The 12,314-nt window shown below is 43.8% G+C and overlaps 1 protein-coding gene across 1 annotated transcript; it reads left to right on the top strand.

The window, feature by feature from the left end:
• Positions 1-1,646: 1,646 nt before the first annotated feature.
• Positions 1,647-10,932, top strand: SEMA4C (semaphorin 4C). The gene is made up of 14 exons (XM_053464642.1): positions 1,647-1,772; positions 2,634-2,785; positions 3,587-3,649; positions 4,198-4,296; positions 4,465-4,561; positions 5,087-5,200; positions 5,487-5,638; positions 6,187-6,362; positions 6,545-6,689; positions 7,058-7,280; positions 8,059-8,174; positions 8,306-8,463; positions 8,606-8,673; positions 8,791-10,932. The coding sequence occupies exons 1-14, from the start codon at positions 1,682-1,684 to the stop codon at positions 9,633-9,635; spliced, it is 2,499 nt and encodes an 832-aa protein (XP_053320617.1). The 5' UTR covers positions 1,647-1,681; the 3' UTR covers positions 9,636-10,932.
• The last annotated feature ends 1,382 nt before the right edge of the window (positions 10,933-12,314 follow it).

Here is a 12,314-nt window from a genome sequence, read left to right as displayed (position 1 = left end):
CTTGAAAAGGTTCCAGTGTTCATTGTCATGAGCCAGTTAAACTTGTGCTCAAAGTGATGGGAGTTATGGTCTTGCAATAACTGGAGGTACGCTGTTCTAATCTGTTTCTGTAACAATATAATGCCTATTATCCTCGGCCAGCTGCAGCATAATGGTCATGGAGGATGCCATCTAATACCCTTATAGGAGTCCATTGCACAGCAAGCACTGTCTGCGCACGGATGGCATCTGGGTATAGACGCTCTGCATTCATATGCTCTGCAGCGCGTTCGTTATCCGCGTTTGCGCAGTCTGAATATCCAGCGCTGCCATCTCTTTGTTGGTGTGACATTATTTATGGAATACACACTGCTCTGTGTTCCAGAGACCTCATACAGTGTGACATTCTTTATCATTGTGTATATAGCGCAGCGTTATATAATGCCCGCTCTGATTCATCCCTGCGCCGCGCTGCTTCCTGCCGGAAGAGTTAACGTCCGCTGATTGCCGGCCCCTCCTCTGTAATGTCCGATCCCGGTAACTGGGGGTGAAGCAGGCTTTGTTAGCAGGAGGAAATGTGGATTTTTAAAGCCCGCTAACAAAATCCCCAGGAAGTGTATCCTGTTTGAACCCCCCACACACACACTTCTCACTAGTTTGCAAAGCTCAGCCCTGTGGCACGGCTAATGGAACTTAATAGCCCACCGATTCTTCCACATAAACACTAAGCCTTTGTGCGGACCTCCTCTCCAACCGGGACTTCAATCTTATTTACAAAGCCTTAAAGCGGCAGGTAGGTCATTAAACTAGCCAGACTATGCATTATTCCTATTTTCTCAGGGAATGCTTAATTGTAGTGTGTAGTCACGTGACACAACAACCCGCACGCTGATATGTTGTTGATATATTGCTACCTTAGCCGTCTACTTGGGACCGATGCCTTTTTATCATAAATAATATTTATTATTTTCCTCCTGAGTGGATTCCATCTCCACTAACACATTAATCGCTTACTAAACCAATAACACTCCAATGGATTTCTCTTCCCTGGGATTTAAATGCTGTTATTAACTAAATGGTAATCTGTCTGCACCAACATCCGCCTTCACTATGTGTTTGTGTATATAATCTCATTTGAAACTAGAAGAGGCTCCATCTATGTCATAAAACCTATTATTTAGCCAAGTGGCGTTCTCTTACGTTAAGCTTAAAATCTGAGCGGCCTCTTGTTGGAGCTGTAAGTGTGTGCTGGGGCTAGGCCAAGAGCCATGTTTATGCTGGATTAGGTACATTGACTTTGGTGAATGTGTATCTATATGTATAGTGTCAGTGTGTGTGTGAATGAATAGTGTCTGTCTATGTGTGTGTATGGATAGTGTCACTGTGTGTGTCTGTTATAGTCGTGTAACAGTGGGTAAGAAATCAATGTAAAGCATTATGTATCCTTATCTATAGATTCCTTTTCTGACATGCCCTTATTGGCTGTGTTTTATTTTCCTTTAGATAAGATATTTTGTAAAGGTGGATGAATTAATAAGGGAATTTGTAGCATCTACTGGGAGGTTAATCTTATCTGCTGTCTTCATTAAAAAAAAATTAACTGCTAATAACCAGTGACTCCTGTTTCTCAGCTTCCGTTTAACACTTTGTTTTCTGGTTACAGGCTCCTGTGTGCCGCGCATACACGCTGGGCACCATAGCCATGGTTCAGTGGTACATCTGTGTTGTGGCACTGCTGTTGAGCACCGTCCGGGGATGGAGTGCTGTGCCGCGGAAAACAGTGCGCTATTCTGGTAAGTGAAAATGCTGCGTACGCTGACTGAAGTAAAGAAATTTCCAAAATCCACTTAAATAAACCTCCGGTGTCCATCCTGAGGAGAGTAGTGTCAGCATTAGCTTTCCTGATCAAAGCAAAAGCGTTGAAAATCAATATGGGAGATCGACTCCTACTCTCAGAGGCTAAGTAAGGGTGTGTTGGGTTTTTTAACCGGAAAGGCCTGTCTTGTTACAAGATATGGTGTAAGATTAGACGGACCCCAAGGACTCGGGGGTTCAGAGGGTGCTGGCCATGGTTGGTGTATAAAGGATAACAGTAAGCACACCGGCGTGATCAGGGAAGTAGACAAGTGCCTGCGTTTCCTTCTTCTCTGAGCAGTCCCTGTCCTGCTGAGCCAACAATCTTGGCTCCTGGCAACCTCCGTTTAGGAAGCTTTATTACAAAAGAACAGAACAAATCTCTCTTTTTATACAACGAAGAGGTCTCTTTGTAAGAACTGCATGCGTTACCTTAAACCTCGGTGACTAATTCTAAAGACGAGGGTAATTTTCCTTCATAGCACAGCCCAGCCTTATGTATTTTTTAAGCATCCTGCTTAGAAACTAAGATCTCTGGTGGCCTGAGGCTGATGTCACCTGTTTTCTGCGCACTTCACTTTCCAATAGGGGGTGATGTCATTCTGTAATTATATCTCCCGATCCCCTCGTGATATCGCTGCCTCTGACGTGTCGCTGGACCCGAGGGATACCTGGCTGGGAGTAGTCTGTACAGAGGATAATGCAGCTTGTGTACATTGATTCCATGGGGGGGTATCTGCTGGGGTTTTTAGTTGCATGGCCGCGTCTAATGTTTCTTTTTACCCGCACCTGCCCTGTAGGAGTGTCGGAAGTGCGCCAGGCCTGGCACAGCGGCATCTCTCACTTCATGACACTGACACTGGATGAGAGTCGGGGGGCGCTCTACGTGGGGGCGCGAGAAGTCATATTCAGCCTGGACCTCAATAACATCGGCAAGGAACTGAGGCCTCCGGTGAGCAGTCTAGTGCGAGACGTGTTGTGTATGCAGGAATGGTTCATCAGTTGCCATGGGGACTATACTTTTATTATGTATTTTATGTAGCGTCCTCATATTCCGCAGCGCTGTACAATGGGACATACACCCTATAGAAGTCTTGTGTTCAGCGGCGCTGTGTGCATGCATGGTGTAAAACCGTGTGTATAAATATTTGGAGAGACCCTGTAACAAATGTTTTGCTTACCAAAAGGCTGCTTGCATTGACATACCTTCCATTATCATCAATTAAAAGCCTGCAAGCACTGGAAATACACACCGTGTTCCAGCTGCAGCCTGGTACAGACGTATGCCGGTTAAGTACATGCGCAATCACGTTCTCTAGTGTGTATAAAACTAAAAATGATGCGTCTTATTCTACGTATGTCTGTACCAAACTGTGGCGTGCATCTTTTATTTCCAGCAATAGGTCTTTTTAGCCGAGCATAATGGGAGTTGGAGATTTGTTGAAAGGCCTTTTTATGTGCAGAGTATATATTCATATGCTGATATTGCCGCAGTGAGAGCCCTTACACTCCGGAGTGTTATTTACATGTAAATAATCCCTCAGCATTCTAACTTCCAAGGAGAAGCCTATTGACACGCGGCGGCACTCCCTTCTTCTTTTTATATGCTAAAGTATTGGAATGAAATAAAACCAGCTCGCATTATTTTCTGGTAAATACAGTGTTGTTAGTTTGTCTCCTACATCTCCCGAGATAAGCCCTTTTTTTCTTTCTCCAACAGAATAATTAACGCCGCCTCTTTGTTTGTTTTTAGATTATTTGGGAAGCTCCAGGGGACAAGAAAGCAGAATGCGCCCAAAAAGGGAAAAACAATCAGGTAAGGTTCAGCTGGGTGCGTTAAAAAAATAAATAAAATATATTTTTTTTATATATATATAAATAAATCTGTGCCAGCTATTAGCTCGCTGCAACATTTCTCATTAATGAGATCTGCCTTTTAAATCTTTCCTTACCTTTTCTAATAAATGTCAATGTATGTTTTATTGTTATAATTGCAGCTGAACACATCCTTAATGTGTGTGTTTTTTGTTAAACCTTTCTATAACGCAAGGAATGGTCTGATAAACATTAATGGTGACTTGATGGTGACGGTGCGCTATCCCAAAGTGTTCCAGCTAGTGGACGGGAGCCGGCTGTCCGGCATTTAAATATAAAGTATTCTGTGGACTATTTTAATGATCATTTTAAGTGACAACCCTAATTGTGTGAGCGTGACAAAAATCCCCGTAAACTGCCATGACGTGTAAAGCTAGAACACTTTTTATGAGACAGTTTTTTTTACGAGATGACTTGTAGCCTCGGTCTTCTGTGCCGGGTTAATGTAGCGTGATGTGTTGTAACCCAGACGATCGCTCTCTGTTCCAGACTGAATGTTTTAACTACATCCGGTTCCTGCAAGAATATAATCAGACGCATCTGATCACCTGCGGCACCTATGCTTTCCAGCCCAAGTGCGCATATATCGTGAGTAGTCTCTTCTCTCCATCAGGCTTCTGGAACGAAACCTCCGTAGCCGTCTGTGTTCCGCGTGGCGCAGTGATGTAGGATGCGGTTTCTTCGTATTTATAAAGTTGGTTTTGTGTTGTGGCCATTAATCTCTGCCTGACTCATCGTTTTATTTTTATTACGCAGGAGCTAGCGGGATTCACTTTGGATTCTGTTAATTTGGAAGACGGGAGGGGGAAGTGTCCCTACGACCCAAATAAAGGCCACACTGGGATAATTGTAGGTATGTACCTGCCTCATTTTAAGCAGATCTTTTACTTTCCCCGACTGCATTTTATGGTTCCGTTTACTGAATACACCTCCATAACATATATTTAATAGCAGCCCATCTGATGTGTATATCGTGGTTAAACTTATCGTAACTTTCTTCATAATAATGGGGGAGGAGAAGAGCGAGAACTTCAGATAATGTTGGTACCTCCTCTCTGACACAGATCTCGCCATGTATGAAATTGTTTGTTAAATATCTCCAGAACATTCCCGACCAAACACTATCGAATGAATCCAGTTTATAGTAAAAGCTCTGACTTCCCCTTGAACTCTGTTTAGGTTGGGTGTGAGATAAGTGATGGATACAATGAGGTCTTGCCCTATGGTGGGGCGGACCAGGGCTTTGGATATACGCTATTTAGTGTGGGGATAATGTTTTAAAGTTATGCTGGTGGAGTAGGCTGGGGTGGCCCCTGTTCAAAGGGCCACATACAGGGCATTCCTGAGTGCGGCTGCTCACCCTTCACATGTTCTGCAGATGGGGCTCTTTACTCAGCCACCCTGAATAACTTCCTGGGGACAGAACCGGTGATTCTACGCAATGTGGGCCAGCACGTTATGAAGACAGAGTATCTGGCATCTTGGTTAAATGGTGAGTTTTGCCCTCTGAATGTTCTCTTCGTAATCACAAACTAATGTTCTGCAATTTTCACTTATTAACGGACTTTAATAAACTGGAAGATTCTACTATTTTAATTTGCATGTTTTTTTGCAATTCTGTTACGAGGCTTCGCCATGCAGAGCGTCATCATATGATGTCATATCGTAGCACACTGTAAAGCTGTTCAAGAGAGGAACTCATAGCCGGCCTCATTTTGCGAGACTTATTAAGCGTTGCTTCCTCTTTCGGCTGACGCATTTCATTGTTTTCCCAACAGAACCAAACTTTGTGGGCTCTGCTCACATCCCAGAGAGTGTGGACAGCGATTTTGGCGACGATGACAAAATCTATTTCTTCTTTACCGAGCGTGCTTTGGAAAATGACTGCTCCAGCGAGCAAGTGGTGTCTCGCGTGGCACGCGTCTGCAAGGTGGGTATCGGGATGGCGGAGTAGTGCACTAGTAGAGGGACGCACAATAATTGGTCGCCCAATACATCCCCCAAGGTCTCCAGCAGGAGACTTCGTCTTGATTCTTACATTATAGTATTTTTTTTTGAAAGCCATGCCTCCATAAACAAATTGGACAGTTTCTCCTTGGACATCGACAGAAGTTTTTCTGGGGGTAAATGAGGGGTATGGGTGGGGATTACAGCTAGATAGAGCTAACTTGTCCTGTCCATACTACTAGTTGGGCTTCAGCGGAAACATGCTGCCAAGTTTGGCTTATAGCAAATAAAATCCAAACTGTTCCTTTGTCAACCAAATGGCAGTTAAGGTAAAAGTCACGCCTGATGACGGCATAAAACAGATTTGATATATAGACACATTATACATGATGTCACACCCTAGTGATCAGGAGACTCGGTAGAGGTCACAAGAGTGCAAACTAGTCCTGCTAATGTATGGATGCAGCCAGGCTTTCTATTACTTAATGTACTTGTACTCGGGTTTACGATCGTCGTTATTTTTCCATCTAGGGGGATGTTGGTGGAGCGCGTACCCTGCAGAGAAAGTGGACAAGTTTCTTGAAGGCGCGACTGCTGTGCTCTATTCCAGACGTGCAGCTGAACTTTAACCTTTTGCAGTCTGTGTTCACGCTTCCTGGTGACCATTGGCAATCTACCCAGTTCTATGCTGCTTTCCAGGCTCGCTGGTGAGTAGATATTGGCAAAGCTACGAGGCAAAAGGAGGGCTGTGATACTTGGTGTCAAGAAGAATGACCACAAGTAGTATATAATGCACCCATGTAAAGATCCATAGGGTATTGGTGGCTAGCTGGCTGGTTTTTGGTGCTATGGCCCGTATTGATCTTGTCATCAATCCTGAATCTTTCAGGGGCGATATTGCCGTCTCGGCAGTTTGTCAGTACTCAATCCAGGATGTTCAGCGGGTGTTTGACGGACCTTACAAGGAGTACAGAGAGCAGGCCCAGAAGTGGGGGAGATATTCCGACTCTGTGCCCAGTCCCAGGCCTGGAGCGGTAAGTAGCTCTGTGATGGATACCAAACACACAAGGAAAATGTCTGCTCTCAATAAACCCAAATATGTTACTAACTTAAAACATACGTCAGTAGGATATATATGTCCATCTATAATATAAATCTCTAATATGTGTTTTCCAAATATTATGAGATGCATAATTCCATGGTTCTTTGTAGAAAACCAATCCTCTCTCTCTCCCCTGCCATATAGAAGGCAGTTTGTGTTGAGGTATAAAGCAATCCCTCCTAACGTAGTTTGGTTGCCGTGTATCAGTTTGAGGAGCAGGTTTAATGGTATATTTTGGAGGGTAAATTCATTCAAATGAATTTTAATAAATGTTGATTGAATTGTCCTTGCTCTATCCAGTGTATCACGGATTTTCACAGACGGCATGGGATGACCAGCTCCCTGGAGCTTCCTGATAACACACTTAATTTTGCCAAGAAGCACCCGCTAATGGATGAGATTGTCAAGCCAACGCTCGGCAGGCCTCTGCTCATTCGGAAAGGAATCAACTTCACTACATTAGCTGTGCACAGAACAGAAGCGCTGGATGGGGAATTATACGAAGTCTTCTTCATTGGAACAGGTCAGGCATATCTATTTTATATATAATAATAATAATAATAAATAGTAGTAATAGTAATAAAAAAAAAAAAGAAATTATAAAAAAGTAGTGGTTGCTTGATCATTCATCTGCTTCCTGTCAATGAATCTTGTCAGTCAGGTTAAAATACCACTCTTTACTATTAATGCACTGCATTTTCCCAAAAATCTAATGGGAATATGTGTGTGTGTGTGTATATATATATGTAAATGTATGTGTGTATATATATGTATGTATATATATATATATGTGTATGTGTATATATACTTTTTAGTTTGATTGCAACATTTACAAGATAACACGTAGGACACAGGTTTGTGTAGCTTAACTGTAAGTAAACTCTTTAGCGTACAAAGTGTGCTGAGCGTTAGATTAAGCTTGCCTTTTACATGGCCTGTGATGTTTGTTAGAGCAGAGTTTCCCAGTGTCTTTTCTCAAGCCACCCAAGAAGCGCATGTGATTTTGGTTCTCACATGAGGTGGTCTATTAAAATGCACGGATAGACCCTGATCCGGCTGGGCTCATCAGTCAGATTCTAAAGACATGCAATGCTGGGTTTACTTGAGGACCAAAGTTATGAGATCCTGCTTGAGAGAGTCGTTCATTCAGCAGACCGTGTCATGTCCGCATCGGAGTGGATGAAGGGTCTCCAGATTTGATTTGCCCTTGGGTGTTGGCTGTATTGAAATGACAGCGTGCGTCTGTGTTTTGTCTGCATATCATGTGTTTCAATGAGTGTCTTCTTATCTTTGTCCTACAGGAAACGGCTGGGTTAATAAAGCTGTCGGGTTGGGTTCCTCTGTCCACGTAATTGAAGAGCTTCAAGTATTTGACAAGTCCTTTCCTGTGCACAGCTTAGTCCTTTCCCCTCACAAGGTCAGTCCCTGCCTTTTTTTTGTATTTGAGTCCTTCTCACAGTCTTTCCAGTAGTTTCTTCTTATTGCTTCAATATTGATCCTAATTTTGACACCTAGGTGATAATATTCTTTTGGTTGCTTGCCTTGCAGTCTCTCTTATTTGTTGGATCCCTGGCCGGTCTAGTCCAGCTTCCATTTGCAGACTGCAGTAAATATCGGTCCTGTGCCGACTGCATACTCGCCCGAGACCCTTTCTGTGCGTGGAGTATTAACAGCAGCCGCTGTGTGAGGGCCGATGAGCGCTACCGGTAAGATTCTGGCTTATTCAGGGAGCTGGCAGATGACATTAACATTGACAAGGGGTGCTCCTTTATATATCACCAATCTGAATAATGAGTTGTATTTGTAGTAAATATGACCTTGTAATTAAAGCATGCTGTTTGCCAACAGATCTCTGCTTCTTCAAGATGTTCAGAACTCTGACATTTCCATGTGTGAGGTTCAATACACAAAATCTGGTAAGACAATAATACTATTTGGGTGTGTTTGTCAGTGCTGCAAAATGTATTTTTATTAATGAACCATAACTGCGCCATTCTTGTTCTGTCCTAACCAGCATCTCTTCTCTCCTGCAGTGAAACCCTCCATGAGAAACATCACAGTGGCCATTGGCACCAATGTGGTTCTCCCTTGCCAGCTGACTTCCAATCTGGCACAGCCCATTTGGACCTTCAACGGACAAGAGCTTTTCCAGGAGGAGAATGACTCTGTACTGTACGACCTCACGCTACAGGCGCTGGTGATCTTAGGGGTGGGAGCCCAGCACTCCGGCTCATACTTCTGCTACTCCGAGGAACAAGGTGCTCGCTTTGCTGTGGAGAGCTACCAGATATCCGTTGTGGCTGCCCCTTCTCTTACCCTGGAGTCTCGTGCCCCCATGGATGGTCTGGGCCTGGTGTGGATGATGGTAATAGCACTTGGGGCGGTTTGCTTGGCTCTCTTTCTGGCTGTTGTTTATTTACGTAGAAAGTTACAAGATGAGCTGGATAAAGGCTCAAAATCAATGGAGAATACCTTGGTCTATCCCATCCAGCTGCCTTCGCAACCTAAGATCCCAAAGTGTCTGCCCAGTGCTGACTCGGATGAGAAGTTATGGGATCCCTCATCTTTTTACTATTCTGATGGGTCCCTTAAAATTGTACCGGGCCATGCATTGTGTCAAAACAGCACCAGTTCATCGTCTCCTTCTGGAAATGGGATCCCTGGCCAGCCCCTGCCTTCTCCACCTCTTCATTCTCCTAACCACATGCTCTTGGCAGGAGTTAGGGGCTCCAATAGCAATGGCTATATTCGTCTGACATTGGGTGGGGGTGTAGGAGAAGAGCACCCCCCGCTGGGTGAACTTAATGAGGAGCTGCGATGGAAACTGAAGCAGAGACAGGCGTTACCGGACTCCAATCCTGAAGAATCCTCTGTCTGACGCCCCATTTTGCCTCCTGCACCATTTGCACTGGCTTCATATATGTGTAATTCTTTAATTTTTTTTGTTTTACTACCTCAGGGACTTGGAGGTGTTGTGGAGGGATACAGCCAAAATTTCCTACTCCCCTCCCCAGCTACCAACTTTTACTGACTTCTGTTGCCACAAAAACTTGCTCACGCTTTCAGAAAGTTTGTCTCTAAAGTTCAGTATTCCTAACGTTAAATTGAAAGTTTGAAGCGTTCCGATTCCTGGCCGAAGTGATTGGACCACCATGAACCTCCTCTTTCTTGCTTAGGCCGCTGTCTGGAGCCTAAAAGGTCGTTGAGCAATAAAACACGGAAGACTATGTCGTGGGGCTTTTGTGCTTCGGGATCTGTTTACAAATACTAATCAGAGGCAATAGCTGAGTAACCTGTGACGTGGACCTTGCTGCTCTTTCCTGATCTGAATGCTTCAGAGGGCAGGGGTTTGTCCTTAAGAAGCAAAAACAAACGTTCTAACCTAGGACAGCCTGAGCCAGGACTTAACACTCCCAGCGACTCAGTACCTCCAATTAATATATTGATTGTGGCCAAGAAGCTCCAACACCTGATCTTTTACTAAAGCAGGGATTTTTGGGGAGGCGACTACGCCTTCTGAACCTTTTCAAAGCCCCGGCTTCTATTGTTTAGAACGCGAGACAGCCTTTCGCGTTTTCGAATGCCTCTTTCACGTGATGTTGATGCAGCCCAGCCTGGTTGCTGAGTTCATGTAAATGTGTGTCCTTTTTTTGTTTTTTATTTCTCAAGATGCGAAGCAAGTCTTATTTTAATATTTTTAATATTATTTCTGGATTAATCCAGAAGCTGGGACAATCCTTCTGGAAGGCTAATTTTTTTTTTTTATTTTATTTTTTTTTATTCTGTGACCGTTTAAATTTTAACACTTCCGTATCTGACACCACTTCACTAAAAGTTGTTATCCACTAACTTTTTTTCCCAAGTTTATCCACATTTCCAAGATTGAATGAGTGACTTTTTTTTGCTAAACGAAAAGGGTTGTATGGATTATCGTGGCTGCCAAATGTCCGAGGTCTTGATGTGAATGTTGAGAGAGCCGAGTTCTGTACCCTCTCCTGTTTATAACCAAACTGCCATGGGCACTGCACGATGAAATCTTCCACTGTATGTAGGAGTCCTCTTTCTGCCTCTGTCATTCCTTTACACTTTTGTGACTGTAATTTATTTGAGTTAAATATATTTATTTGTTGTAAATAAGTATTTTTATATTGAAGAAATAAAAAAACATTTCAAGACGCATGCATTTGGTCTCGTTTGTTACCCAGGTGGCTCCCGGTGAATGCTTACCTGCGTCTGTACGACACTTCTTTAGACGCGCTTTATGGCAGGCAGGAGTCTATTCTCTTTGGTATTGGCCATCTTTCCCTGGGCCTCTACTCACGTCCTTTAACACAGGGGTCACCGGCTCATTGAAAGGCTTATAAGTGGGTAAAGGGGGCTGCTGTGAATCGGCCCCTGAGGATATGTGAGCCCTGGGCAACCGCAATTTGGCACTGTGGTAAAGACGGCCCAGTTCCTAATAGCTTCTACGTTTCCCTGCCCCGACCAACGCTTTTGTTTCTCTATCGTGCCTCTTTAAAGTAATATGTGGCCTGTTCCATTCTTACCTTTTTTCTCCTGCTGTCTGTTGTCCATCTGTTTCATGTCTCTCACTCTTCTTTCTACTTTCACTCGGCCCTTGCACATCCCTATTGCTCTTTCGAGAGCTCATCCTGTGAAATTTGATCTATCGCTGTTCTGTGTTCTTTTATACAGTTCTCTAGCTTTATACATCGGGTGTCTGCTTTGTTCTTCTTGTAAATGATACAAAACTATTCCACAGTAAATTGTAATCTGCTTTATAAGCCACGGTTTCTCAATCTGTCCAAGTACCCGAGTGTCATTTTACAAATATCCCAGGTGATATAATTCCTGCCTCCTTCGGTAAAGGATATTCTTCTAATCTGTTACTTGTGAGAACCTAGTACCCACATTGGCATCCCAAACTATACTATGTTCTGCAACATGCCATGTTTTCTTTTATTCCCTGTAAATGTTCATTTAATGTGTTACATGCTAATCGCGATCTCTGTATGAGTGTCTGCTACGGCCAGTACGCGGGGCTTCACTTTCTCCTTGTAAGTAAAATCCCTTCAGTGTTCTTTTTTTGTAGCTATTTGATTTTAACAAGACTTGATTATAAATAAAACCTCAAACACAAGGTTTAGTTGGACATGGTGTGTTGAGCCCGTTCTAACCATAAGTATGACTACACGTTACCACAGCCTGTCTAGGATCCGTGAGAACCGTGTGGTAAATGATAAATGGACACGTGCGCTGGGTGGAGCGCTGCTTCTCTGGGTCACTGTACTATGTCTCTGGGTGAAGTGGGAGCGTTGTTTAGGCGTTGGCCACGCCCACAGTGTCCCACTCCCATGCCGATTTAAGCTGTCCGGGGCTAGCCCCCCCCCCTACTAAACTGCATTACCCAAAAGCAGGGGGCTCCGGGACGTTCCCAGGTACACATACTGTATGAGCACGAATAATAATTTTGGTATTTCCAGATAACGGGACGTTGGCTGGACTGTTTTTTGTTTGTTTGTTTTTTGGAAGGCCTTTGACTTTCATGTCACATGGT

Source organism: Spea bombifrons, chromosome 4, assembly GCF_027358695.1.
Source record: "Spea bombifrons isolate aSpeBom1 chromosome 4, aSpeBom1.2.pri, whole genome shotgun sequence".
In the NCBI taxonomy this organism is placed as follows: domain Eukaryota; kingdom Metazoa; phylum Chordata; class Amphibia; order Anura; family Pelobatidae; genus Spea; species Spea bombifrons.
This window is presented reverse-complemented; position numbering and strand designations above follow the sequence as displayed.

What these genes read in the sequence shown, in the direction of transcription:
- SEMA4C (XM_053464642.1), top strand. Translation starts at nt 1,682, where the DNA reads ATGGTTCAGTGGTACATCTGTGTTGTGGCACTGCTGTTGAGCACCGTC. An exon ending in GCTGCTTTCCAGGCTCGCTG is followed by an intron (nt 6,363 to 6,544) that starts GTGAGTAGATAT and finishes TGAATCTTTCAG; the next exon opens with GGGCGATATTGCCGTCTCGG. An exon ending in TAGTCCTTTCCCCTCACAAG is followed by an intron (nt 8,175 to 8,305) that starts GTCAGTCCCTGC and finishes CTTGCCTTGCAG; the next exon opens with TCTCTCTTATTTGTTGGATC.